The sequence below is a fragment of the Anopheles nili genome, chromosome 3 (genome assembly GCF_943737925.1).
Source record: "Anopheles nili chromosome 3, idAnoNiliSN_F5_01, whole genome shotgun sequence".
In the NCBI taxonomy this organism is placed as follows: domain Eukaryota; kingdom Metazoa; phylum Arthropoda; class Insecta; order Diptera; family Culicidae; genus Anopheles; species Anopheles nili.
In genome coordinates, this window is record NC_071292.1 from 11,077,694 (window position 1) to 11,104,218 (window position 26,525).

Sequence of the window (26,525 nt, forward strand, 5' to 3'; positions counted from 1 at the left end):
ACACACCCTGTACGCAATGAGCATTCCATTAGGTTGTCTTTTTTGCCACGCGGCAAAACACCGATCCACCCGATTCCGGTATCCTACGCCAACGAAATGGCTGAATATTTGCACATAAGTACGCCCGACGGCATTGACCGGACTACGGGAATGAACGCCAAGCAAGAAAAGATGCGAATAAAGTTTGATGCTCTCTCTCGCCCCCGGATTCGATAGAAGCAGTCGATAGGGTTTCTACCGACTAGCCAAGGGTCGCACCCAAGTCGCCACGAAATTGCAGTGGACATGAAAACGTGCCTGCTGCTGGATTTTTCCCGTATCTCTAGACACCACCAGGGGAGATGTCTCGGGATGGGGACACCCTAGCCCGACGCCTTCGACATCTTGTTGACCCATTAAAGGCGCATTAATTCGATTCACTCGTACCGCCGTGATGGCGCGCTTCCGTCGAAGGCGATGACCAGCAGCGAAAAAGGGGTGGCAAGTGCCGTCGAATTTGCCGGCTTTAATTACTCATAATTTTTCAATTACACTTCATTTTCCGCCTGGATGAGTTTTAACAGCACACCACCAATGTCTCGTTTCGTTCTCTTTCTCTCGTTGCAGGGCAGGAAAGTTTGACCGTTGGAGCTGCGTTGGTTGCCGATGCATCTAGCCGTGTGGCTTCCTCGGTACAGCGTCCTGCGAAGGAAGCATTAGTGTTCAGTGAGTGTGTGTGTGTGAGGGGGCTGTAATCGGACCGACCCCCATCGGATAGCAGACGACAGCAAGAGAAGGAATAGGTGTAAGTTTGGGTGCAAGTGACAGACCCCGGGGGTACGCCAGGGTTCGCCAGGAAAACGTACGCTGGAGTGGCACCAGCGCCCGAGCCTGATAGTACGGCGTCACCAGCCATGCTAGCACCGGGCATCAGAGTCGCCCGCGGTCCCGACTGGATCTGGCACGAGCAAGGTAAGCGTGGGATTTGCAGCAAACCACTGGGAATGGAAAAGGTTTCGTTCTCTCGACGTCTTGCTCTCTTGGTCAGCGTTCTCTCGTTTCTGTGGGGGGCTTATTTCATTGGGATGAGGTAGAAATTTAACGGAAAATATGCACCCAACAGCTAACTAGCTCTCCCGAAGCTTACCGTTCTTCCAAAGCTTAATTCCTATGCGGCATTTTCATACGGTACGGAAAAACCTGCGTACGACTTAATTCGAGCAGTTCATGTCGACTGCTCGCCGACTTGGATGCAACATTATTTAATGAGGCGCGCGACATGCAAGCTGCTCGAATTTCGAAACATTTTCTCACGACTGGTTTAAAATGAATTACAAACAAAACTATTATTTTTATAGATTGCAAAAGATGTTGATAAATGAATATCAAACATGCTTAATATTTCATTTTTGTCAGCTAATAGAAAGTTGACTTTGTAAGCCAAGAAGTAGATATCGCGATTGATGCTACACCTACCAAAAAGGATTTAGATTTAAAAGTCCTTTTGAATGAACTTTTTATTGAAACCTTTTCTTATATGCCTTTGGAATGAATCATACGACAAAATCTGCCAAAGCAATTAAGCATATATTGCAATTAAAAGATATCTATTTGTATTTGTGTATATTTCCTAAGATCGAAAGACGATCGTACTGGTTAACTGCGATCGTACTTTGTGCCTCGCCAGGATTAGAAATAGAAATGATCACATTATTTAACCAACACCCAGCGCCATCTGTTGTCAGGGGCAGAAAGCTCACCGATCGCCAGATCTCGCATGCAGCCGTGGTGTGTGCTGATGCGTACGTGTGCCCTGATCGACGGGATCGTCCGTGTGCTTTCTTCCATCGCTCCTTTTCGTCAGCTGCGTATGGAGCTGCGCTTCGCCTCGGTTGGTTAAAATTAGGTCCCCTTCTGCATTCGCATCGGCATCCCTAAGACGATTTCTCCCTCGATCCTGCCAGAAGGGGTTGTTCGTAGGGGTTCATCTGATGGCGTTGGAACACCCCACGGGCGCGATCTGCGCGCGATTTGCGGCTGTTCGTGCGATGCGCCCGGGGTTCGTGCGGGGTCACTTCTATTTTCATCTCTACTTCGATGAAGCTCTCTAACACAAGAGATCGGTAGGGAGTGAATTCAACCACGATTTCGCTCGCCAGCCAGACCGGCAGACGGATGGGTCGACTAGGAACGTGACAGAACGAAGCAGACGGTTCACCTCGCTCTGTTGCTGCTCTTCCACATGGGCTGTGTCTGCTCCTGATGCACGAATCCCATGTGGACGGGTGAATAAGTGTTTATTTTTTGTTGCCTCTGCCCCCAAAAATGCTAACAGCCGGAATTGATGGCAGTTTCGTTGCGGCCCTGGGCCATCCCGTCGATGGGGAATTTCGAAAATGAGCGCTCACAATTAACGCGCTGCAACATGGCCGACTATTTATGGTTGGTTAAGAGTCGTCCGGATCGCTGCGATCAATAAACGCCCGGCGGTATTAATTACGATATTGAGCGAGACTTGAAGCACTCTGTGGGGGGCTAGAAACATAATTGATTCTAGATACACATAATTTAATTAGGTTAAAGTGTTACAGGTGGCTAATGGAGCTCTCAATTCCCTAATAGGATAGCTTTGTTGGTGCTTAGTTACATATAAGTATCCTTTCGATCCTCTTTAATTTGTTCGGACGACGTTACCGATCATGCAAACTCATCGATGACCTGAAGCCACAAGAAGGTGGGTAGATCAAACCCAAAATGTACCGTAAAATTTACCCGGAAATTACTCTGGCACACACTCCACACAAAGAGTGCGTACTGCTGGTCCATTTACAAATGGACTCTAAAGTTTTCGGGAAATCTGGTTTAAAAAACCCGGAACTACCACCCGTCCCGGTTGGTGGTGTGAAAGAGATAAAACACAAACAAACATGCACCCAAACTGGTCCTTCCCGGGACATTCCCGATTCGCCAGGACATTGACCTTTGTGGCCTTGAGGCGACGCCAGCAACGGGTAGCAATCCCTTTGGTCGAAGCCCTAAAATGAGGGTGGGCGCCACCGCCAGTCAGCAGAGGCGGAAGCAGCGTTGATGGTTTTTTCCTGTGGGTTTTTAGGGCCCCTTTTACAACGCCTACCTACCCTTGTGACCGTGTGGCTTGGTGTGTGCGCGGGCGTGTTTTGGTATTCTCCCGGTAGGGTGTTTCCCGTAGCTGCTCGTACCCCGCGAAGGGCTCGAAATGGCTACCCCTACACACTAACCGCACGCGGCACATGGTGGAAGTCCCCACGGGTGGACGGACCCACGAAGACAGGAAGATAAACTTTCCTGGTTGTTTGGGATTTTTCCAAGCCCGCCTGCTATCTGCCCATTTTTCCGTTTTCCCATTTTCGCGTCGGTTGGAAAAAGTTCCCATCGTCATCTGGCGTACGCACACGCGAGGTGAGAGTGAGCAGATTTTTTGATTTTTAATTTCAACCCTCGAAATCTACCCCCACCCTTAGAGGGTGGTAACGTCAGACAGGACGAATCCCTCGCGTAATAACGGGCGCTGATTTCCATAATTTGATCGTTTCGAATTTTTCGGACCATTCGCGTCCTTTTTTGTGTCCCAATTTTTTTATTTCATTCTCAAACTGTTGCCCTCTACTACGGAGATATTTTTGGGCTTTTGTTTTCCGCCCATTTCAAAATCCTCCCCCTTCTAAATAGGAGAACGAAACAGAAGCCAACTGAAATCCCCGGGTGGATCAATCGTCGGAGTTTTCTCGTTGGGTTTTAATTACTCCAGTTACTTCACCACCACGGGGAACCCGGGGAGAACCTTCGAGGTTTCAATTTCAACCTCCGTAACACCTCGAGGTGGTGTAATGCTAACGCTTTTTGATAAACGACCGTCAAACGTTGGCTCTCGCAAGTAGCTTTTTTGCTTTTCGCACGCATTAGCAATCGTTGCGTCAACCGAAACGCCGTTTCACAAGCCATTGCAGTGGAATTCGATTTACAAATTTTAGCAAAGTGAGTGAACTTACGCGAAAAACATTCCAAAAATTTAAATTCATCGTTATCGCATCGCGCATTGTTCACGGCAGAGAGCCGTGCTTTCTCGAACAGAAGCCGCGTTTTGAGCTTTCGAAATACTACTGCAGTCGTTAAATCACTAGTTCTTCCCGCAGATGGCAAGTCTCCTGGAATCTGTCTAATTGAGCATGATTTAAATTCATAAAATCCGTGTGCAATTCCATACCAGAAATACCCCGAATGTAACCAGTATCTGTCACCGTGTGTGGCCCTGACCATTTCCCATTCACGCACTCACTCACACCCGATCGGGTATTGTTTACAGCGACGGAAAAGGCAGATGCGCCTCCACGTTGGTGGCCTCATTTAGGGCGACCTTCGCGTCCCCCGCGGCCAAGGGTTCATCGACGGCCTCAATCCCGCTCAACACCAAACGTCAATCGAGGCGCATCGAAGCGCACTCGCGACGCGCGTTTTGTTTGCGAGATAATTGGAAAAGTTTCGCAAAGCTGCTGGTTGGGTGGTGGGATTCACCATTCCCCGAGCTGGCGAGCTCCGATCGGGCTTAACCATCGTTTCCGGAAGCCGACCGTTTTGCCTTTTGATCGTCCGCCGGTTGGGACACGACGCAGTGGCGGTTTTCCGTGGGCTTTTCTCGAGAGCGAGAGAATGCAGCGAGTAATTTTAATAATGATGCAAAAGTTTCACTCCACCCAGCAATCGTGACGTCTTCGTAGTAAGTGCTCGTACGTTGGTGTAGGCATATGCGACGAATGTGCGCCCAAAAGCCTCCACGTGTTACATAGCTACAAAGGCTCGTTCTGGCGTGTTTCGGTACGTTACATCGAGCATGACATCGGGCTTTACAAACTACTGCTCTGCTACATGGAACGGTTTAATTGCGATCACAGTGGGCTTTCGGAGAGGGAGACGATTTTATAAGGGCTCTTCCCCAACTCAGCGTAATATCGCACGGCTTCATTGTACAAGCCTATTACCTTCATTGCACCCGTGTGCCACGTGCGGGAGTTGCGTAAAAAATGGCCGTTCTGGTGAGTGCGCGTACGCAAGCAAGCCACATCACGTTTAATTCAAAGCAAAACTAATAAAAACACCAGAAATTCTTTTTCTTTCGCCTGCAATGAGGCACATCACTGGGTGATGCGATTAGCTAACCTAACTTTCCACCGAAAAGCACGATGGCGTGAAATTTATAACGCGTGTACGCGTGGGTTTTATTTATTGTTTAAGCTTTCCCCAAGCGATAGCTTCTCATTGGAGCCCTCCGAGGTGCCATTTGCACATTTACCGCTAATCTCGTCCTTTTCGGCACAAGCTGCGGGATGTGCTGCCTCCAACATACGTATGTGTGTGGTATTGGTTGGGGCTGTTTTTCCGATTCAACCTCCCCACTGGTCAAGGCTGTTTGTGAAATCCAAACTCACTCGACGACATGCGGACTCGGACAGAAATAGCTCGACATTGCCCCAAAATCGGAGCCTAAATCCAGCTTGCTTCTCCTCACGCCAAAGCCAACCGGCCGGAAAGGGGCTTAAAATAAAAATCAAAAATCAATACTGCAGATATAGGGGTTTGGTTGCGCTGTGCTTTAGGTAGACGGATAAGGTCGCACCTTAGCGCTTAGGGGAGGGTAAGCTGCACTAAGCGTTGCCTTGTCAGGCTTTGCTGCGGGGACGAGCATGAATATTTGATCGTGGTGCAACGATATTTTAGTCCATTTAAAAGTCGACTTTTTCGGTTGGGGAAAAACAATGGAATAAAATGCATGAACATTCTGGGAACGTCCTCGGCAGGCTCGTCTTTTTGTTTAGTAAACCGTTTCGCTCCTGTGCTTCCTTATGTACATGATTTGATCGATTTGTATACGTGTTGGGTCTGTTTACGATTACACATGTCCCAACATGCTCGCTGGGACGCGACAGTGAATCATCCCCAGGACGGCGTATGCCATCGCTCGACTGTCAGGAAGCGTCTCGTGCTCGTGTGCTCGGGTGTTTTACCAGCAAAGAAGCTACTGCAACAACGCGATCCCTTGATACTCACCCCATCAGCGGCGAGACAGAAATGTCTGCTAACAACCGAAACCGGACTCCCTCCGGAGTAATGAACGGCGTCGAGAACGGAAGGAAGCCTAGCCTAGAAGGCGAACGACGTTCCCCGGTGGTGTGTCATTTACCTTTTTCACGATTTTTCACGCGCGACGCCGGGATCGTCTGTGCTCGCGCGATTTATTACAAACACCACTTACACACAGATGCGCGAGACGTGGGCCATATGTGGTGCGTTACCAGTAAAAGAGACCCTTTTGGAATGGGGTCTCGGGTCCTTCGAGAATCGGGAATCCAAAAGGACTAAAAGAAAACCCGGGAAACTGGGGTCCGACGCACGCACACGGAAACGACGTTCCTTGAAGGAAGCCCAGTGAAGGTTTCCCGCGAGCTCGTGGTGCGGCCCGATCACAGCAACAAGCAGGGGAAAAAGGGCTTCCTCGTGCTTCGTAATTCCAACCATTCACACGCACCCTCCATCCTGAGCTGTTGCGCCTCGACATCATCCCCGTGGTGACGCTAAAAATAGCGTTGGAAAAGATTTATTTTTAAACAACACCACGCTCACTAAAGGGCGCGCGCGTGCCATCGGAAAATGTCGCACCAGACCGTGGCCCTTTCAGCGGCCGATAGGCGGGTGGAGTTTCCGAGGCACACACACACACACACACGCTCGAGGGGGTCGAACGCGCACCATGTGCCGGGTTTTCGGGGAAGGAAATATTACTTGTTGAAATTTGTCAGCCCTCCTTGGGTCGCTTCCCAAACGGCTCAGCATGTGCATCACTTCCGTTCTTCCGTCGCCACGATCCGTCCTGCTAGCCTAGGGTGGGTCTCTTCTCTTGTGACGATGATGATCAACAGCGACGGCAATGGATTTTCCCCCTGCGTTCGTTGTGTGGAGTGCATTTTAGCATCTTCGCTTTAGGCGAGACCACCAAGAAACACGACGGGCTTTCCAACGCGAAGCATCTCGAGCAGAACGGCAGGGTCTGGTTGTTGCTTCTCGGTGGCTTTTCAGGTTTTTCCCCTTCGTGATAAATATCGGCTCCCGAAAACCGGCAACCAGAGTTGTGCTTCCTGCTTTTTTTCCTTCAAGAGTGATGAATTATTGTGCGCCGCCACGCCGCGAAGAAACAAACTCATCACAACGAGCTCTCAAGGCGCTTTTGAGAAGAAGTGCGTCTTCTGAGAACTGAACGCTGTAGATAAGAGCATACATGGCAATGGTTAGAATATGCGTTTCCTTTCTATGCGAATCGTCGATTGGCTCTTTTTCCGTAACCGCCGCCGTGTCATTACCGGATGTTTGGTTTTTTTTTCTTAAGCAACTGGAATTTCTTTACAGCGGTTACAACATCCTGCAACCGATTGCTAGCCTGAATGTGCGGTGCGTTGTCGCGTAGGTAACGTGTCATTGCCCCATAAAGGGGATTCCTGTGAGTAATAGAGCACTATGTTTTCCAGCGACACAATATTCCATCACCTTTTTGTTGGATGTAATTTTTAGAAGCAAAAAACCCTTTGCAAGACCCCGTTTAGCGCATTTGCAACGCGTTACGGTTGCTTTAGCGAGAATAAAATAATTGCACAAGGACGGACGGTTCATTATCGGTAGAGTACGCGGATACGGCGTTGAAATGTTGGTCGCATGGTCATGCTGCTATTTAACGGTAATTGCATGTGTTTTTCTTCACCCTGCATTAATGCATCGAGTCATGATCGATTAAATTGCATCCAATGCACCGTTGGTGGGCTTTTATTTGCCGTTGATAGTGAGACTGGCTCAAAGCAGGTTCTCGAATCGAAGTGATAGTGTCTTTCATTCATCTTGGCTTTTCTTATCGACAAAAAAATCACTTCCACGTGTCATATTCAACGCCACATGATGTCACTCATAAGAACCTACGCGGATATATTTATAGCTGTTCTCCCTGGCAAAGGGAACAGTTTATGCGTGGGTTAAGGGGCGCGTTTTTTTTTTCTCCAACCCCCAACCGAAGCCAAAGCTCACACACCGGCGTACGTTTGAGAAACACTTCAAAAGTCACCCAGCATCCCCAATGTAATGAGATCACGTGGGGGGTGCGCTACTGAAGAAGCGAAAAAGCCCCCCAAGCATGATTAATCGCTTTTTGGGCCTCCTTCGATGACACTTTTTGTTCGCGGCGTGCTCTCGCGGCTCCATTAACCCTGTCAAAGTACGTCATGACTTTTTCGACAGCTACCGACATCCTTTAGCCGGAAGTCCGACACGAACCCGGAACCGCTGGAGAAGAACAATCTGCCAGTGGATGACTCCGATGATTGTGTGGTTTGTTGGTGGGCTTTTTTTTGTTCCTCTTTGTTTCTGGCGCGTTTGTTTGCGCTTTTGATCATGTTACTGGGCCGTTAAATGCACCACCACCCACCAAAACCACCCGCGGTGTGCTGCTCACCTACATGCGCGCGTCTTATCGCGTCATCACCGAAAAAGGGTCGTTGGTGGTTGCGTTTGGCCAGTTCCTTGTTTTTTTTTCTTTTCCTCCTCGTCAATTTGCCTCTGCTGGCTCCCATTAAAAAGGACCTCGTTTTTGTGGTGTCGCTAGTGGGCTTTTTTTCTTTCTTTCGTTCTTTTTCCTGCGAGCAAACGCGTAGACAAGCGCCTAGACGTCCTAGACTTCCCACGCCACCAAGAACCGGATCCTATGGGACGGATCGATGACGCTCCGTTGTTTCCTTCCTTCCGTCCGGTCGGTTTTTGGGGTGCGTTTCGTTTGTATGTGGGGCATAGTGTATGTGTGTTTGTGTATGTGCGCCTGGAGGATGAGAAGCAGGGCTTTACGTGATATCGCTTAATGCGTCCACTTTCCATCACCTTCGACCGCGAAAGGACCACACCGGACCAGGATAGACGCACGAACAAAGAAAATGCTTCAGCGTTTTTTTGTTTCCTTTTTCTATCGAGACGCCGTGAATTGACCGAAAAGAGGAGGTGGCCGCTTGAACGGCTTCTTTCCCTTCGCCGTCCGCTCTGATTGATGACGATTTTCGTCCATTGTACCATTCCGTGGTTGAGCTTAGAAAGAGCCGTCTCGATGGCAAAAGGCCATGGATTTCGTCTCACAGGCGGCGACTGGCTCACGTTGGAGCGTCTCACTCGAAACTCATGCAAAGCGCGATCATGCTCACCATCGCTCCATCTCGCTTTCCTACTCATGTGGTGCACAAAATTATTAGTCACAACGTCGAGCTAAGCGCTAATGACGTCGGCTTCGGCATCCCTTGGAAGTGTAAACAAAACGTGCGCCGCGACCTCGCGAGAGAGAATGAGAAGACACGAGTGAGCTCTTGACGGTGCGCAGTTCACGCAAATAGCCCCCTTCGGGAGGATATGTGAGCCCCAGTCGCAGCAGCAGCAGCAGCTGTCGAGTGAACGTTGTGTCAATCGATCGCCAGACTCAGGCGCGTTCGGTCGCAACGGGAAGCGTGCGTTTATCTCGCGGCCAAAAAAAAATATCGCCCTTGCGGGGCGTGAGAGTGAGAAAGTCCGTGACCCATGCGTTGGTTTGTGTCCTCGCCAACGGTGGGTGCCTATTTGCCTATTTGCCGACTGGCTGGTGAAAGTCGCCTTAGACGGCCCCCGCAAACGGTTCCGAGTGTCCGGCGCGTCCGGTTGTTTTGCTTGCGTGTGTTTATGCGCCTGGACGCCGAGAGCTCGACGTCAGCGAGACGCTCGTGACATTCGTGATACGCAAGTGACGCCATGTGAGGGAGGTTTCTTTTTTTGTTTTTGCTGATTTCACTTCCCAACCGGAACGGAATTCGCAAACCCGGAAGTGACAGAACTGGGAATTTCCCCCTGCGAAACGAGAGAAAGAGAGAACGAGAGAGAAACCGAGAGTGCGAGTTTGTGAGGACGCAGATGTCCAAAAAAAAAAACAAAACGAACCCCAAGCCATTTAACCCCATTGTGACGTAATTTTCATCCCCCGTGTGTCTCCCCTGCTTCACCCCGTGCGTGTGTTAGATGACGGCGAAGGACACGTCGGGACATTGTGCGAAATAGGACGCTCCGGGTCAACGCATTCGCCGGACAAAACGGTCGTCGTGAACTGGGATTCTGGTCACCGGACCAACTATCGCGTTGGCTACCACAAGCAGTACGATCTGATTGTGATCGATAACGCACAGATTGGCGTCAAGCATCCGAACATCATCTGTGACGGTTGCAACAAGGCAGGCATCGCCGGTATCCGTTTCCGGTGTGCGGATTGTCCGTATTACGACCTTTGCGCCACCTGCTACGGTAACGACGTCCACGACCTCGAACATCCCTTCATCCGCTTTCAGACCGCTAACTCTGTTGGGTAAGTATCTTATACTCGTTTTATTCTTCATCATAAAAAAGGACACGCTGGTTTAGCGTCGATGGCTCCCTCCTAGGTACTTATCAATCCGTTGCAACTGCCGAATCCAAAAAAGGGACACCCAGGAACGCTCAGTGACCCCAAAAAAAGACCACATCCATATTTAGCCCACCGAGACCGACCTCGTTTAAGGTCGCACGGGTCAATATTCCTTTCCTCGCCGGGGCAAGCCGAGCGAATTCGTTAATTCCGGGCCCTCCCTTTTGGCCCCATTAATTGCTGCGGAGGTCCGTTGCGTTCACGATGGCCACGATTACGACACCGTCGAGGCCCGGCTAAGGTGTGGTGTGTCACCTTGGCGGTGACCGTCATTGCCTAGTTGGTGCACACACACACTCTGGGCTATCCCATTGGGAAATTGACACTATCGACCGGGTACCAATGTGAGACTGCGAGCCTAACTATCGAGGGGACCCCATTACAACGTGCTGTTTCAGCAAGCTGTTCCACCGAATGACTTAATTTCCAGCCAACCGCCTTCCAGCGGCGCGGTATGCAACCAACGAACGCGCGTGCACACAATGTGCGAAGGGTTTTTCCGACGTTTCGCGGCCATAAACTCATTTCCCCACTCTGCTTCTCGGCAGTTTCCACCCCCGTGGGGAGTTGTTTAAACTCGCGTTGACGATCGCGGTGGATGGCAAGTTCAAGCCGGCTTGAAAACGAAGACGATCGTGTACACGTTCTGTAGCGAACTCTGTGGTAGCTCTGGCGGGAACAAAGACGCCTCTTACTCATCTCGGATGCGAATCAGCGCAGAAAAATGTCGGCCAGTCCAGTTGGGGAGATTCTTCGTTCCCGTTGTCGGTCGTTCGCCCTTCCTAACCTGCCGATTTACTGGCTTAGTAGAAGCTTGTTGGGAGAGCCAGCATAACTCCATTCTGCAGACTGGTTTTATAAACACACACACACACCAATACGAGGGAACATTAAAATCATAAAACCCCTAACCCATCGCCCCTGAAGAGCAATCGATGCTCCGATCGCTGAATATTTTTGCTGGCGGCGCGTTTTTTTCTTCTTTTTTTCTTATTGCTCCTTCTTGTACCATTTCGCGCGTTTGGGAAATCCCCAGAAAGCATCTGCCCCCTCGCTGTCGCCTTATCGCGCGCAGCTTCCTCGTGATTCTTGAACGCTGGGGGGGTTTTGTTAATGACCACGATGGGGCACGATCATCAGAGAGAGAGAGAGAGAGACTCCCTATTGCGTCACGTTGTTCGGCAAATGGGGGATGGAAAGATCAATTGATCTTCAGAATAATGGTAGAAGACGGCTCGTAAAGAAACGCCAAAGTTTTTTTTTGGAGACAATTTGTAATCACTTTTGAGCGATCGTGAGCTGATCGTGAGAAAGAGCATGTTCGTTAGGATGGTACAAATTTAATCTAAAAATGTTGTATTTTTGTAGCCCCTAATGGAAGGGTTAATCGATAGTTTTTGAAAATCCTCCGTCCAAATTCCCGACATTTTCTGCAATTTCCCATCTCCGTGACAACTTCCCCGTTTGCTCCCATCTGGCGTCGTTCAAAAACACCCAAACCGTATGAGTAATGGATGATGATCTCCCGCAGCGCCCTAAGGGTTTATTTGTTGGTGTACAATTTCACCTCATTTATCGGTGCCCTCCCGGCGCAAGGGAATTTCCAGCCGGACGTGACTCTGTCCGAGGCGTCCTTCATATGCCTTTTTTGTTTTGCTGTTATGCTCAACCAACGCTTGTTCAAGAGAAGCGCTTTTGTGTGGGACGGTCAACAGTGAATCCCCCGGTAGAGTGTCTCAGAAAGCTGCAGTAAGCATTTCCTGCACCACGACGATCATGAGAGGAAGTTAACTTCGCAATGAGAGAAATTGGAAAGCGCACAACATATGGCAACGGGCCGTGAAATGCGGCGCCTGACTTTCCCAGACTTTCCCAGCTGGATTCTCCAGCTTTTGGGGGTAGGTTTTGGTTTTTTCGCGTGGAATTTCAAGCTACCGGTGCGACCCGATAGCTTCGTCCTTTTCCCACCTCCTCGCTACCTTGCGTGCGTTGCCTACGAGTACCTACGAACGGGACGTTATCCTACCTAAGAGCCGAATGGGCATCGAGTTCGTATCCTTTAAATAGTCCAGCATACTGACATTCCACTCATCACTCTTACAGCATTCGTCTGCCACCACGGAAAGGCTCAACCAAGGTTCAACTGAAAGGCATCTTCGTTGGTGCGAAAGTAACACGCGGTGCCGACTGGGAATGGAATAATCAGGACGGTGGTCCAGGCAAAACGGGTCGTGTTATGGAAATTCGCGGCTGGGACAACGAATCCTGTCGCAGTGTGGCGAGTGTGGCCTGGGCTTCCGGCTCAACGAACGTGTACCGGCTCGGACATAAAGGGAACGTGGATCTGCGCTACGTACAGCCGTCGCTTGGAGGATATTACTACAAGGATCACATGCCAGTATTAGGTGAGTCCGGGTGGCGCCTCAAACCGCGGGTTTTAGCAGCTTTTTAACGCCCCTTTTTCGCTTTGATTTCATTTGCAGGACAACCAGAGGAACAGCAACCGGTGTCGCCGTCGGTGCGTTCGCATTTTTACGTCGGCGACCGGGTTCAGGTGGCCATTTCGGAGGAACGCCTGAAAACGCTCCAGCAAGGCCATGGCGGATGGAATCCACGCATGGCTGAATACCTCCCGAAGGTCGGCATCGTTCACCGGATCACGGATAAAGGAGACATCCGGGTGCAGTACGAAGGCTGTGCCAATCGGTGGACCTTCCACCCGGCGGCTTTGGTCAAAATCTTCAGCTTCAACCTCGGTGACATCGTCACGTTCATCGCGGACGCGGCTAAAATGCAACAACTGCAGAAAGGCCACGGCGAGTGGATCGAAACGATGCACAACGTGCTCGGAAAGTCGGGTAAAGTCATCAAGATCTACAGTGACGGAGATCTGCGCGTCCAACAGCTCGATGAGGACATGGCGTGGACAGTAAATCCGAAGTGCATCAAGCTAGAGCTCTCGTCGGTGTCTCACGCGGCTGCCACTGAACGATCAAACAGTATGTTAGCCCTGAGTAATCAGCGCACGAGCGAACACCTAATGACGCCGCTATCTGGACTTTCCGGAAGCTCACTGGCCGATCGGTTAGTGCGCGAGGCGGCCCAAGGCAATCTCGACTACGTGCAGAACTACCTTGGGTAAGTACAACCCGGTCTGGTTCGTGATACACCAGTGTACTAACGATCCATTCTCACCCCTTACAGAATACATCCGGAAGCGGTGGATTGTGTGAGCGGTGGCAAGACCTGCCTGCAAGTCGCCGCCCACCAAGGACACGTGGAGCTAGTGAAGTATCTGCTCCAGCACGGCGCAAACGTGAACGTGGTGGACAAAGAGGGCGATTCAACGTTGCACTACGCCTCGTTCGGCAACCAGCCGGAAATTATGCGCGTACTGCTGCAGCACAACGCCAGCATCGACGAGCTCAACTCATCGCACTGCTCAGCACTGCACATCTCAGCGCACAAGAAACCGCCACATTGTGTCAAGCTGCTGCTCGAGTTTGGTGCGAATGTGAACGTACAGGATGCGTACGGTGATACGGCTCTGCACGACGCGATCGGCAAGGAGAACACCGAGGTGGTTGAGTTGTTGTGTGGTTGTCCAACGCTGGATCTTACCATCCGGAACAATCGTGGGTTTAATGCGCTACACCACGCTTCGCTTAAGGGGAACGTTCACGCCGCCCGGAACATCATCCGGCTTGCACGTCAGCTCGTGAATGTGCGCAAGGACGATGGTTTCTCGGCGCTACACCTAGCCGCGTTGAATGGACACGCGCGCGTTGTCGAGGTGCTGGTGAAAGAGGGCCAGGCCGACATTAACATCCGCAACAATCGCAGTCAGACACCGTTCCTGTTGGCGGTATCACAAGGCCACACAGCCGCCATCGAGAAGCTGGTTGATCTCGGATGTGACATCCGAGCAAGGGACGAAGACGGCGATAACGCGATGCACTTGTGCATCATCAAGAAGGCGAACCTGGTGCAGGATGTTTCTCCGACGGATGCGCCCAAGATCCACGACATCTTCCAATCGCTGGCCGGGTTCGTGAGCGAACACCAGCTGATGTACGCACTCTTGTGCTTCCTTGCCAGTGAGGGTTGCCCGTTGGACGTAAACCACAAAGGTGCACGAGTGCTCGACTGGATCCAGAGTCCTCAGATCAAGGAGATCATTGTCGAGTACGAACGGACGCGGCTGGCGAGGGAAGCGGCCGCTGCTGCCGCTCCGAATGGCCCCGTTATCTCAGTCAGCTATCCAGCGACCAGTGGAACCTCATCCCGCAACCTGCCCAACATCGAGGAAGACGCCCAGCAGCAACTGCTGTGCAATTTCGAAGCCATGGGCATTTCAACTCCGGCCGCAGAATCTACGACGGCACGTGTGGAGAAGCTAAACGACACCACCGTCGGAATCGCTCCACTGGCACTCGAGAATGGGTTGGCGGGAGTAAGCGGTTTACAGCAACCTGCCGGTCCGAGCAATCCTCCAACACCAGCTCGACGCAATCGTGGCCACGCAGCACGCGATCCTTCGTCTTCTGGAGCACTCGTCACACCACCGGCCGTACTTGGTGCCGGTGGACACAGCGACGAATCCGAGACACCAAACCTGCACCATCTGCACCTAACGGCAGCCGGCGGATCCTCGTCATCAGCCAGCGATAGTGTCAGTGCCATCACCAATGGTAACATCGCGATTGTAGATAGCCCCGCTCGGTACAAGTCACCTAACAGAGCCTTATCGCCGGCTGGCGAGCCCCTGCCTGCCGCACCTACGCCACCCCCGCACGGTTCGTCTTCGGCATCCTCGGGCGGTTCCGGCTGTTCCGGACCGGCCGTTGGTCCCTCGGCGAAGCATATCAGCCGACGGCAGTTCGTGCTGGACAAGAACGCGCCACCCACGCCATCGTCCTCTAATCCTTCCTCGTCATCCTCCTGCTCAGCTAGTCCGGCGTCGTCAGCCGTGGTGCCCCCGGTACCGCCCCCGACACCCGCTAACGCGGCCAACCACCTGCACCACCTGCAGGTGATGCCACCGTCCGACGTGCCGCGTGAATGCATTGTGTGCAACGAAACCCTGCAACTGATCGTGTTCGATCCGTGCCAGCACCAGATCGCCTGCGAGGAGTGCGGGTTACGCATGAAAAAGTGTCTAACCTGCGGTATGCACATCGATCGTCGGAAAACGGCCGCCGGATGGCCACTGCAGTGCTCGAAAGAAGGCCGTCAACCATCCGCCGATCGGTTGCGGTACCTCGAGAGCAAGATCATGGAGATCGAGGAGACGCACTGCTGCAGCATCTGTATGGAGCGCCGGCGCAACGTGGCGTTCCTGTGCGGGCACAGCTCCTGCTCGAAGTGCGCCGAAACGCTCAAGATCTGCCACATGTGCCGGAAGCCGATCACGAAGAAGATCAACCTGTACTAAGGAGCGGATTTAGGGAGCATAGGCGAATCGATCGTTGTTGTTAAAGCAGTACCAGACGGATGAAAAGCGAAGAGAAACAAAAAATGCGCTAGGTTTAAGCAGGGCTAGAAGATTAGCTGTAAGTGTTCACTATTTATTTACCTCCTGGGCCCACTCCACCTAGGAGCAGCTATTGTTTCATCCAGTCTCGCACGTCCCGTGCCCGGAAAACACCACAAGGCGACGATCGGCGACGTTAATGGCGCCCAAACACTATTTCCTAAAACCTAGTCCTATACGTATTCTGTTTAGGGAGGGAGTGCGGGCGTCCAATAGATAGGTTTTTTTGTTTGTTCTCGGATAGGCACTGTACGCCGCGTGTATATGTAATGTTTTTGGACCATATGTTGTAAGCATGAATGTGTAATGTGTAATGACAAGCTGTTAACGAACGGTTGAACGATGATGCACCAACGGTTCCGCTCGCGAACATGGGCACCAACTCTTGTGCATCGATGTTTCTTCGTGAACGCAATAGATAAAATTACCTACGAAAATTCTCTGAAAGTTATCAAATCATTCAGACCCACTTCACTTCTTCCTATATCATCCCAAAATCGCCACGAATTTCCCTCGCACACGCCGGTTTCGTGCGTCGAGTGGGCTATCGAGAAATCTCTTCTAGTTGTAATTGCAAAGTTTCTACCAATTTTCTCTCGTTGCAAAGCTGCATTGCACAAACAAATTCGCTCGACGTTGTTCTTTGGTGGCCGGTTGATGTGCGTTTAGCCGAAGAACCGCCACTTTCGAGCTTTATATGTATATAATATGCTTTCCCTCCCCGGGTGGGACGATTTCACTTATTTATATATTCCGCTTCTGTGTACCTCTCGTCTGCACCGCTCCAAAACGCGTTCACCACACGGTTTATAAAACGTTTATCGTTTCACCAACGCTTGAGATACGTCGGTGGCTTGTATGCCCTTTTGCGGGCCATCTCACGGTACGGATCATCTTTCCAGATTTACACGATCACCCCGTCGATGAGTCGATGTCATTCAATTGCTAAAGCTCGATTGATTCTTTACGCGGTTACATGTTCGCGACTGTACGATTGTACACTGACACACTGCCTAAGCAAAGTTACGCCAAAATTCGTCTTCTCTTTATAACGAATGACTTATCTGGCGAGTTCGGCCAACAGTGAGACCTAGAAAGGCATTACGAGTACGGAATGACGATATTGCGTCACTAATATCCTTGCACATCTGGAAAAGCGATCGATGATTTTATGGGAAGTGTATTGGCTAGTTACATACCAGTGGAAACGTATAGCAAGCTTCGTCAAGAGACGTATATAATGCACCGTAAAAGATTGTAAAGCGTACCGCATTACATGTGCGATCCAATATTGTAGAATCGTTCCAGGAGCATAATTTGCAAAAGAAAAAAAGTCATGAAAATAGAAAAGGTATAGACTAAAACATAAACTCCCCCACCACGTAAAACTATGACTATGTATGAATGTTTGTATGTGTTGCATCAAAACCAGCTGCCATGGCAAAACAAAAAAGGAAGAAACCGGAAACCGATGGATTGTTTCCATTTTTAGTGCTCTTTGTTTTTCGAAAACAGCAGGCAAGCAAACAAACCAGTAGTTTTTTTAATCAATTTTTTCCGTTATTAAAATTTTGTACCTTAATAGCACGTGTTTCGTAAGCGGGATGGAACTACACGTAGGAAAGGAGAGATAAAACAACAACCAACCAACACCGATAGTGGGTAGTAGTCCCCGGTTAAGAACTGCTATTTTTGTATAACTGTTTACACCTGCTTTTTGGGAGTGCAATATCGTGTGCAATAAGCGTAACCGGTAGGTAGGGCGAAAGCGCAGAAAGCATTGGGAGGCGATCATGATCGAAACAGATAGAGACTCCCCGCTAGATAGATTTGATATTTTAAAAGTAACCCCCAAATTTCCAGCTGCTTCTAGCATGCGTTGGTGTGTTGAACTGCGTTCAATTGCAGCTGGTTTCTGCAGAGCAGAGAACCGTTCACGAGAATCTGCACAACCATGCTTAGTGCTTCGTTTCTCTTTGGTGGGAAAAAAAGTCAGAGGGATCGAGTTATTGCACGACATATTGCAATAGGATAGTATGCAACAACACATTTAAAATAATGATGAAACGGAGGCAAAGGATCGCTCCTTAGTTCAGCATCGTGTACACGCGGTCCTGCGATAGATCTGTCGAATAAAGCGGTCTCAAATTGTGTTCAAATGCAGATGGTTGAACAAACAACAAAACGAAAACGCAACAAAGCGGAATGAGATCGTAAAACTACAAACTGTTGAATATACAAAACCAAAATTAGATCAAGAGCGCATGAGTTTTGCAGCGAATCATTCCCTACCATACTGCTAGCTGTCCCAGTGTCTAAAACATGAGGCCAATCGAAAGGAGAGAAAGGAACCGTTGTTGTACTGGCTTAGGTTGTTGCTGAGATATTACCATGGAAGGTATAGAGAATGTGCCGAGATGCATTAAGAGTACACACGTTTAACCACGGAAGCTTATGCGGTGAGTGATAGTAAAATGAACGAAGAACGTAAAACCCATTGAACGCTAAAACCATTTGTACCCACAATCGTTACTAGACCCATATTGTATGTAAATGGATAAAACAAAACTTTGTATAAAATAAAGGAAAATATGATTTGGAAATGAATTGAATTTGTATTCGTTTTTTGGGTTACCAATGATTTTTATCTAGCGTATATTATTTTTTTAGCTAAACTGATGAGCAAAAGAAATTGCTAGAACTGCACCTGACGACAGACAATTCCGGCTGATGGCTCGTAGTAGCCTGGCAAAATGCCAACTGATCTAAATAAATAACTCGAACAACCCATCGAAGCAACCCATTTTTCTTGGCAGATCAACTTCAACAACCGTTCCGAAATCCCCAGTGGGATACGACATCCATCGGAAGACATGTGGTCTAAGCTAATACCGTTTAAGCCAACAACATTGGTGGGGCTTGTCCAAAGGCGTACTTCAACAGATGGCCAAAGTACAGGTTAGTAAGTCCTGATAATATGTTGGTTATCCTCAACGCAATTTTATTTGTACCGTGTTTTTTACTACATTCAGGGCATCCGCCGGGTGGATACAGGTTCTGGAAGAAGATGACATTATTGGTAGCCTTGCCATCCGTTGGGTTGTGCTTTACGAACGTGTACTTAGCGCATCAGCACGATAAACACCACCATGTCCGACCGAAGTTCGTCCAGTACGAGTACCTGTGCATCCGCAACAAGCGGTTTCCTTGGGGTGATGGCGTGAAATCGCTTTTCCACAACCCGGAAGTTAACGCGTTACCGAATGGATACGAAAAATAGTACTCCTAATTTTTAATGTAATAATTTCTATACTACATGAAAACAATTGATGATCTTCTCAATACTTAGAGGCAGTAACTCATTTTGATCTATTACTATTTGCATTGTGATGTGGAAATGAGCAAGCTGGAAAATGACCTTGTCTGTTTATTAACTCATTAGGCTCCTTACGATAGCGGAGTTGAAGAAGGACGGTCTGTTTGGCTAATAGTCCCATTAGAGGCTCCTGTCTTGTCCAATTCTGCTAATATTCCCCAAGAAGAGAAGCAATAAATCTTCAACGTCCTCTCGCTTACTTCAGCTGGCGACAAATGCATCAGCAAATTCGTCCGTTGCATGACGAGAGAAATGTGGACGGATCTTCTTTTCACCACGCCGAAACACCGATAAGCGCCAAGTGAGAGTGATGCGTGATTCACGCGACTCGTCTCTTATCGCTCGTTCAGCAAACTTGCCCCAGTGACGATGGTTCTCGCATTCTACCGATCGACGGCGAGTAAACAATCGCAAACCAACCGATAAGGCGATGATTAGCACTCCATGCTGGGTTGAGGATTGGTAGGCCCGCGTGTGGACACGTGAAGAAGCATGTCCTTGGTAACTGGCCTCTTTCCTTAGCGTGAGAACCGCAACGGAAACAAGACAAGATTCCTAGGAAGTTCTCCTACGCGACGTCATTTAGGACGCCGTTTTACTTTAACATGTTGCGTTTCCGTTAATGTCCAGCCTCACTCACTCAAGTTGCCCACAGTGCAGCTCAAGATGATCGTAAGCACTCACCCCGGTCTGGAGTGGCGATCTTCATGTGTCGTAGCCGCATGGAAACCGGTAACACGGTAAGTGCATGTAATTGAACCGTGCGTACCGAGTCGGGGGAGAACTCAATTCTGCTCCACAAGGCCACAACTAGCGCGTCGGATGCTCCCTCGTAGGACGTCACTTAACGTGCCCTGGCTTGGCCACGGGCTAGTAAACAACAACAGGTTCTTCTTTCGCCCTTCCGTGCGTCCCGCCCTTCGGGAACCCAACCTCAGCCCTGTTCGCCGGTGGAGGAACACAGACGGGAAGGGCCAGGGAACCGGCCGGTGGTATTCCATTTCCATTTGAACCTAGACTCGTCTAGGCGTTTATCTCGTTACATTCTCTCCTTCTTGCTTGCTCGCTTTCGCTCTGTCGAGTGCTTGCCGTCCTGCTCGAGTACTCGATCGTATGGCGTAGCCGGTCTGGAGGTCGAGAGCCTTGACTGGATTTGAGCCGCTCCCGAGTATCAGGGACGGAATCTGCTTCAACCGTACATAGTTCTGCGTCCGGTGCAGTTGTGGTGTGTCGTCTCTAGAACGTGTCGTTTTCTCCATTTCACAAGTCGCTGACCGATCGAGCCTGCCTTTCACCACCCGCGATCCTTTGCCAGCACACACACACACAAACTCGTCCTTAAAACCCCGTGTCGTCCTTAAAACTCGTCCCGAAATGCCTGTGGAAATTAAGCGTGTCCTTGTGTGCGATGCCGTCGATAACGCATGTGTCAAACTGCTGCAGGATCACGGTATTGAGGTGAGATTCAATTCCAGTTGCTGAGAGAGTCCTTTTTTGGCGGGAGGTCCTGGAACGCGATCTAACCACACACGTCGTCGAATTTCGTCTCCGTTTCAGGTGGATTACAAGCTGAAGCTGTCGCAAGCGGAGCTGATCAAGGAGGTTAAGGTGAGTTGGAGAAGTGGAGTGCCGGAACAGGGACCGTCCTTCGAAAAGGGCCTCGCCCGTGAGCCGGGTCGTTAAGTGAGCAATTGGAGACAAGTGCAAGGGAGGAATGAGCGTGCTGTGGAAGTCAAATGCACACGATGCGATTGAATCGCTTGAATCGCTTGAATTTGATGCGACAACTGCACTTCAACGAAGATGTCGGTGTGTTCGAGTGTTCTTGTTTGCATTTCGTTTGCATTACAAGAGAGGTTGTTGTACGCACTTCTGTTTCTTCTTTTTTAAACGTATTAATTGGCATCAAGGACGATATCCTACAGAACATCTTTCACTAACTTTTTTATTTAAATTGTTATCAAGCACTCAACACCTCTAGCACCAGAACCAAGTGCTAATTGGTCCTATTTAGCCCCTTTTGGTGGTTATAATACCTTCAATACGATCCGTTCATAAAATTAAACGTTTCGTTTAGTGCCCACTTTTGGTTATTTGCATACTCGCGTTCGCGTATTTTATCGCCCTTTTATCGTTGCCTCCGCGAGAAGTGTTTTCCTTTTTCGGTAGTACATTCCAGTACGCAACCACACGGAGTCCTTTTCATACGCCGTCCGATAAATCCATCCCAGCTGGCTAAGGGAGTTTGATTTTCCTTCCGCGCTACGCCTATCCACCCATCACACCCATCCCACCCACCGCACCATTTTCATTCATTCGCACGAAAGCAATCCATCGCAATTAATCACGCTGCGAAATGAATGTGGGGTCTTGCGTCAACATTCAATCGAACTGCTTCCCGCCGCGTCACGAATAGCCGCCGGCGACGGATATGGGGCCGTAGTAAACAATCCCGCGAGTGGAGTGGAGGGATGTGCACGTGGAAAACCCTCGTGACCCGCCCGGTGGCGATTTCCCGCGGAGAACTAAACACGATCCGGAGGGTGACGGATGAGTAGTTCGCGTGGTCGAAAGCGTCCACGGGAAAGCAAATAGCAACACTGCCCTTTATGTGCCAGCCGGGGTGGTGGGCGGGGGGTCTTCTTACTACCCCCCCCCCCCCCACCCCTTCTTTTGCAACCCCCCAATCGCCTTAAGGAATTAGATTTCCCATCAAAACTAATCGTCCCGGGGGTGACGCGTGTGTGTTGTTTTATTACATCTCTTTTTCGTTGTTGCCTTTTCTCGCCTCGCCTTCAGAATTATGACGCCCTCATCGTGCGGTCGGACACGAAAATTACGGCAGAGGTTTTGGATGCGGGCGCCGGGAGGGTGAAAGCCGTCGGACGAGCGGGAGCCGGCGTGGACAACATCAACATCGACGCGGCCACAAGGAACAACGTGCTGGTGCTCAAGTAAGTAGCCGACGGGAGATGTTAGTGATGTATAAGCTTCGAGAAGGCGCTTAGAAAATGCGATTTTCTTTCGTTTTCCAGCACATTTGCTTTGTTCGAATGTTCAAGTCCGCCTCCTGCCATGGAAAAATGTTTGTTTTTCTCAAAAGAATGCCTCAAAATCGTTATTTCTGATTCCATATGGCAACCGGACATTCGTTCATTCGCTAGGTCTAATTGAGTGGCTGGGGATTTCGAGGCTTATCACTCCACTCAATCAACCCCTAATCTGGTTCCCTAATCTCTCACCCCAAGACACTAACTCCCCACTTTCGTTTTCCCCCTACCACAGCACTCCCGGTGGCAACTCGATCTCAGCGTGCGAGCTAACATGCTTCCTGATCGGGGCGCTGGCTCGTCCAATCTGTCCGGCGGCGTCCAGCATGAAGGAAGGCCGCTGGGACCGGAAGTTGTACGCCGGCACGGAGCTTCACGGCAAAACCCTCGCCATCCTTGGGCTCGGCCGGATCGGGCGTGAGGTGGGCATTCGTATGAATGCCTTTGGAATGCGTGTGATCGGATTCGATCCCATCACGACTGAGGCTGAGGCCCGAGCCGCTGGTATCGAGAAAATGGAGCTGGAACAAATATGGCCATTGGCAGACTACATCACTGTCCACACGCCACTCATACCGGCCACCCGTGGTAAGTCCTTCAGGGTCCTTCAGGGTTGATGGAACCAGAAAGTGCTCATCTCCAACTGCTACTCTTCCAGATCTCATCTCAACAGCGACCCTGGCGAAGTGCCGTAAAGGTGTACGAGTGATCAATGTGGCGCGTGGTGGCATCATCGATGAGGCGGCCCTTTTCGCGGCCCTCGAAAGTGGCCAGTGCGGTGGTGCAGCCGTTGACGTGTACCCGGAGGAACCCCCGAAATCGGACACCACTCGAAAGCTCATCAATCACCCGAAGGTGGTCGCAACGCCTCACCTGGGTAAGTCATCAACCGTAGGGACCAGGCCCTACGTCGCCGGTTCGTGCGTCTAATTACGCTCCCTTTATTGTAGGTGCCAGTACGGCCGAGGCACAGGTGCGTGTTGCCGTCGAGGTGGCGGAACAATTCGTCGCCCTTACCGGAAAGTCGCAAGTTTACACGGAATACGGTGGTGTTGTGAACCGCGAGCTGTTGTCGAAAGTCGCGTAAATCGAATTCACCGGCGCTATTTCTGGGCCACCCGGGGGTGGACTTGCCGAATGCCCGCCAAAATCAATCATCCGGATCCGGTCGATCGACGTGAATGTATGACGTCAGGACCTGAGTTGGATCCAAAATGGGCAAGGGTGGCGTGAAATCGGAAACCGGCTTGGAGTTTTGACAAATAGAGGGGTCTCCGGGACTTGGGACAAATAAATGATAGCATGAAGCGCGAAAAGGATGTGTGTTCGTTCATTCGCTCCCCCGAACTAGACGCCGCAGGCTCACCGAAGGTGACACTTATTGGTGAAGGGCGCCCCGAAATAGATCCGTTTTCGATCACATCCGGCGGTGGCAAGAAAACGATAATACGCTCATTTATCAAGCAAATATCGAGCTGGGAGTGTCCTTGCTGGGAGGGTGAGACTCGCCAAATTAATAACGAAAAATGGGGACCAAACCATGCTACACCTTCAGTGCAAATAACATCATCGAGAAGCTACAGCTGCAGCTGCAACGAGCGACCAAAGCAGGCGTCAAGGACGAGTCTCAGTTATGATTCTTCTTGCGGAACGCAAACCAACCTTCCTTCAATTGAAACCGTCATCAACAGTATCAGCGGTATCTTCGGTTTGTGTTGATGCCGTGTGATAGCCACACAATACCCTACCTACCGGAGCGTGCAATGACACTTTCCTTTCCTGGCATTCGTTGTCGATTCGCTTCACGAAAAGTTAATACCTCTGCCGCAAGTTTTCCCGTTTGATGCCAGACGAGAAAGAAAGCCTTTCGAGCGGTACAAGGAAGTGTGTTCCTTGGCTGGCGGAACGGGTTGGCAAATACCTGGAACCTGGTCCGGTTCCGAAGAAGGCCCGTGCAGTTGGGAGTGGGCCACGCGAAAACAGTTTTCCTCCATAACGTCAACTTAATTTCCCGATGTCCTCGAGAGGCCGCGTGGCTCATTTTCCGCCCGCAATCTCGTTGGTGCTCGATGGAAAGCATAAAATAGCACAAACCACCAACCAATCTTGGCGGTATGTTTGTGTCGTTTTCCTTCCTTTCGCCAATAATCCTTCAAGCTTGCATACACAAAGTAATGGAGCGTGGTGTATTTCCGGGCGGCATTGGTCAAATGCAGCACGATATTGAGAGCTAGTTTTCCAGCGAAAAACTGGACTGTCTTTTTTCTGCTTAAATTTGTTTCGCTTTTTGATGCGTACCATGAAATAAATTCTTTCACGAGCTCGCCGTTTTGAGCTCGATTACGTGCTGATTCAATTTTTAGCGGTACAATTGAGCTTTTTTCGGAGTATAATAATCGACACTTAGTACACTTATAATTTTTCTTCTTAGTAAACCGAATTTACAATATTTTCCTAGTTTATTTAAAAAAAACACCCTGCTTCGTTCGGTTTCAAAACCATCCAAACAGTCCAATGTAAATTATGTTCTAATCATTCTTTCCACACATTATCATCGCCATCACCAACCCGATTGGAGCGAATTCAGTAACCGCTTTTGTGCGCGCGAACGTGCCATTTTAACCGCGTTGCACGTGCGATTTCTCTCCGCTCGAAAACGAGCTCCTGAGCGCGCGTGATCCTGTCCCGTTGGAGGAAAAACGCTGGCGGAAAATCCGAAAGGACCCGACCGGGCACGATCGCAAGAGCCGGAAAAACGGCCGGTGTTCTCTTTCTCTCTCTCACCAGCAGAGGTTTTTCTTCCTGCTGCGGCGTGTATATAAAGCAACAAGTGCCCACGCCGGCAACGGCCAGTTCACGTTCATCCCCAGCATCGTGCCGACAGGCTCCTACAGGTCCTGGCCAAAAGTTCCCCGTCGGGTGAAAGTGAAAACGGTACCGTACCGGTGATGGGGTTTTAAGTTTCCAATAACGTTTAATTGGAGCCAACTCACACGCACACGTGCAGTGCAAACGGTGCCAAAGTAAGCAAACGCCTTCCCAAACCACCCACCACCGTTGGTGGGTGGGGAAAAAAGGATTATAAAATCGAACGTGCCAGTGGCGTCCCGCAGGATTAGCTCACCAATTGATGTCAATTAGATCGTAACCAGTAAGCGGGTGTGGAAAAGTTGGCAGCAAAAAACGTCCCCAATCTTCGTATCCTCGTTCGGGTGTGTATGCCAGTGGTTTTTGCTTTTTATTTATTTTTTTAATTGACTTTTTACAACGGGGATCCGGGGTTCCGTGGGATTGCTGCTAGCGACCGGAAGTGTGGTGTGAATAACGCGGTCAGGGATGGGATCGACTGGGCGATGCGTTTGCGAAACGACCCCGTGCTGTGTTTCATCCCCGCGGGATTTCACGAGTGGATTAATTACGATAACGGTGGTGAACCATTATGGCAGCGTTTTGTTTCATTCCATTTTTTTTTTTGCTCTCTCCTTTTCCGGTGGCGAAAGTTGTGTAATTATCGGTTTTATCGTTATCTGCTTTTGTGCGTAAATAAATGGAAAATGAAAATTTGCACGGTCAAAAGAAACGTTAACAAAAAAGAAAGAATCACTAAACGAAAGCTTCATAGGTCAGTTTTTGTATCATAATCGTAAAGTTCATTTAAGGAAATAAAAAGTTTGATTGCCACGAAACAATAAACGTACGTTGCAAGGACGAAATTAAATCCTTATCGCCGAACGGAAGCACACATCGTGATAATTTGCGTGAGTCCTAGAAGGACGAAAATGGTTTTTATATGAGTGAAATTCTGCGAATTTCTCTGCGATAAGTGACAAAGTGAAGTGACAAATTGGCACAGCCAAGCTTTTTTACACGGTTTGAGAGGTTCAAATTTAATATCAAAGGCGGTTTCTGTCACCCCTTTTATTCGCAGTTCTAGCTCAACTATTACAGCTCCATTAAAGTTTTACCATGTGAAACGATTTAACCCGTCGTCTCCCACACAGGAGGACAATTTAATCCTTGCGATAGAGCAATAAATCCCCCATTCTGCCTCGC

At 49.8% G+C, this 26,525-nt stretch overlaps 3 protein-coding genes across 3 annotated transcripts; all 3 read left to right on the forward strand.

Moving 5' to 3' along the window:
* The first annotated feature begins 893 nt into the window (after positions 1-893).
* LOC128725458 (E3 ubiquitin-protein ligase MIB2) lies at positions 894-15,947 on the forward strand. The gene is made up of 5 exons (XM_053819202.1): positions 894-951; positions 10,075-10,414; positions 12,617-12,918; positions 12,997-13,651; positions 13,718-15,947. Exons 1-5 carry the CDS (start codon positions 894-896, stop codon positions 15,945-15,947), a joined length of 3,585 nt encoding a protein of 1,194 aa, XP_053675177.1.
* A 3,042-nt stretch (positions 15,948-18,989) lies between these two features.
* Positions 18,990-19,326, forward strand: LOC128722706 (cytochrome c oxidase subunit 6A1, mitochondrial-like). Its single transcript, XM_053816382.1, has 2 exons — positions 18,990-19,008; positions 19,079-19,326. Exons 1-2 carry the CDS (start codon positions 18,990-18,992, stop codon positions 19,324-19,326), a joined length of 267 nt encoding a protein of 88 aa, XP_053672357.1.
* Positions 19,327-20,773: 1,447 nt separating this feature from the next.
* LOC128727380 (D-3-phosphoglycerate dehydrogenase) lies at positions 20,774-23,774 on the forward strand. Its single transcript, XM_053821290.1, has 6 exons — positions 20,774-20,880; positions 20,980-21,030; positions 22,222-22,376; positions 22,708-23,060; positions 23,131-23,349; positions 23,423-23,774. The coding sequence occupies exons 1-6, from the start codon at positions 20,797-20,799 to the stop codon at positions 23,557-23,559; spliced, it is 999 nt and encodes a 332-aa protein (XP_053677265.1). The 5' UTR covers positions 20,774-20,796; the 3' UTR covers positions 23,560-23,774.
* Positions 23,775-26,525: the final 2,751 nt, after the last annotated feature.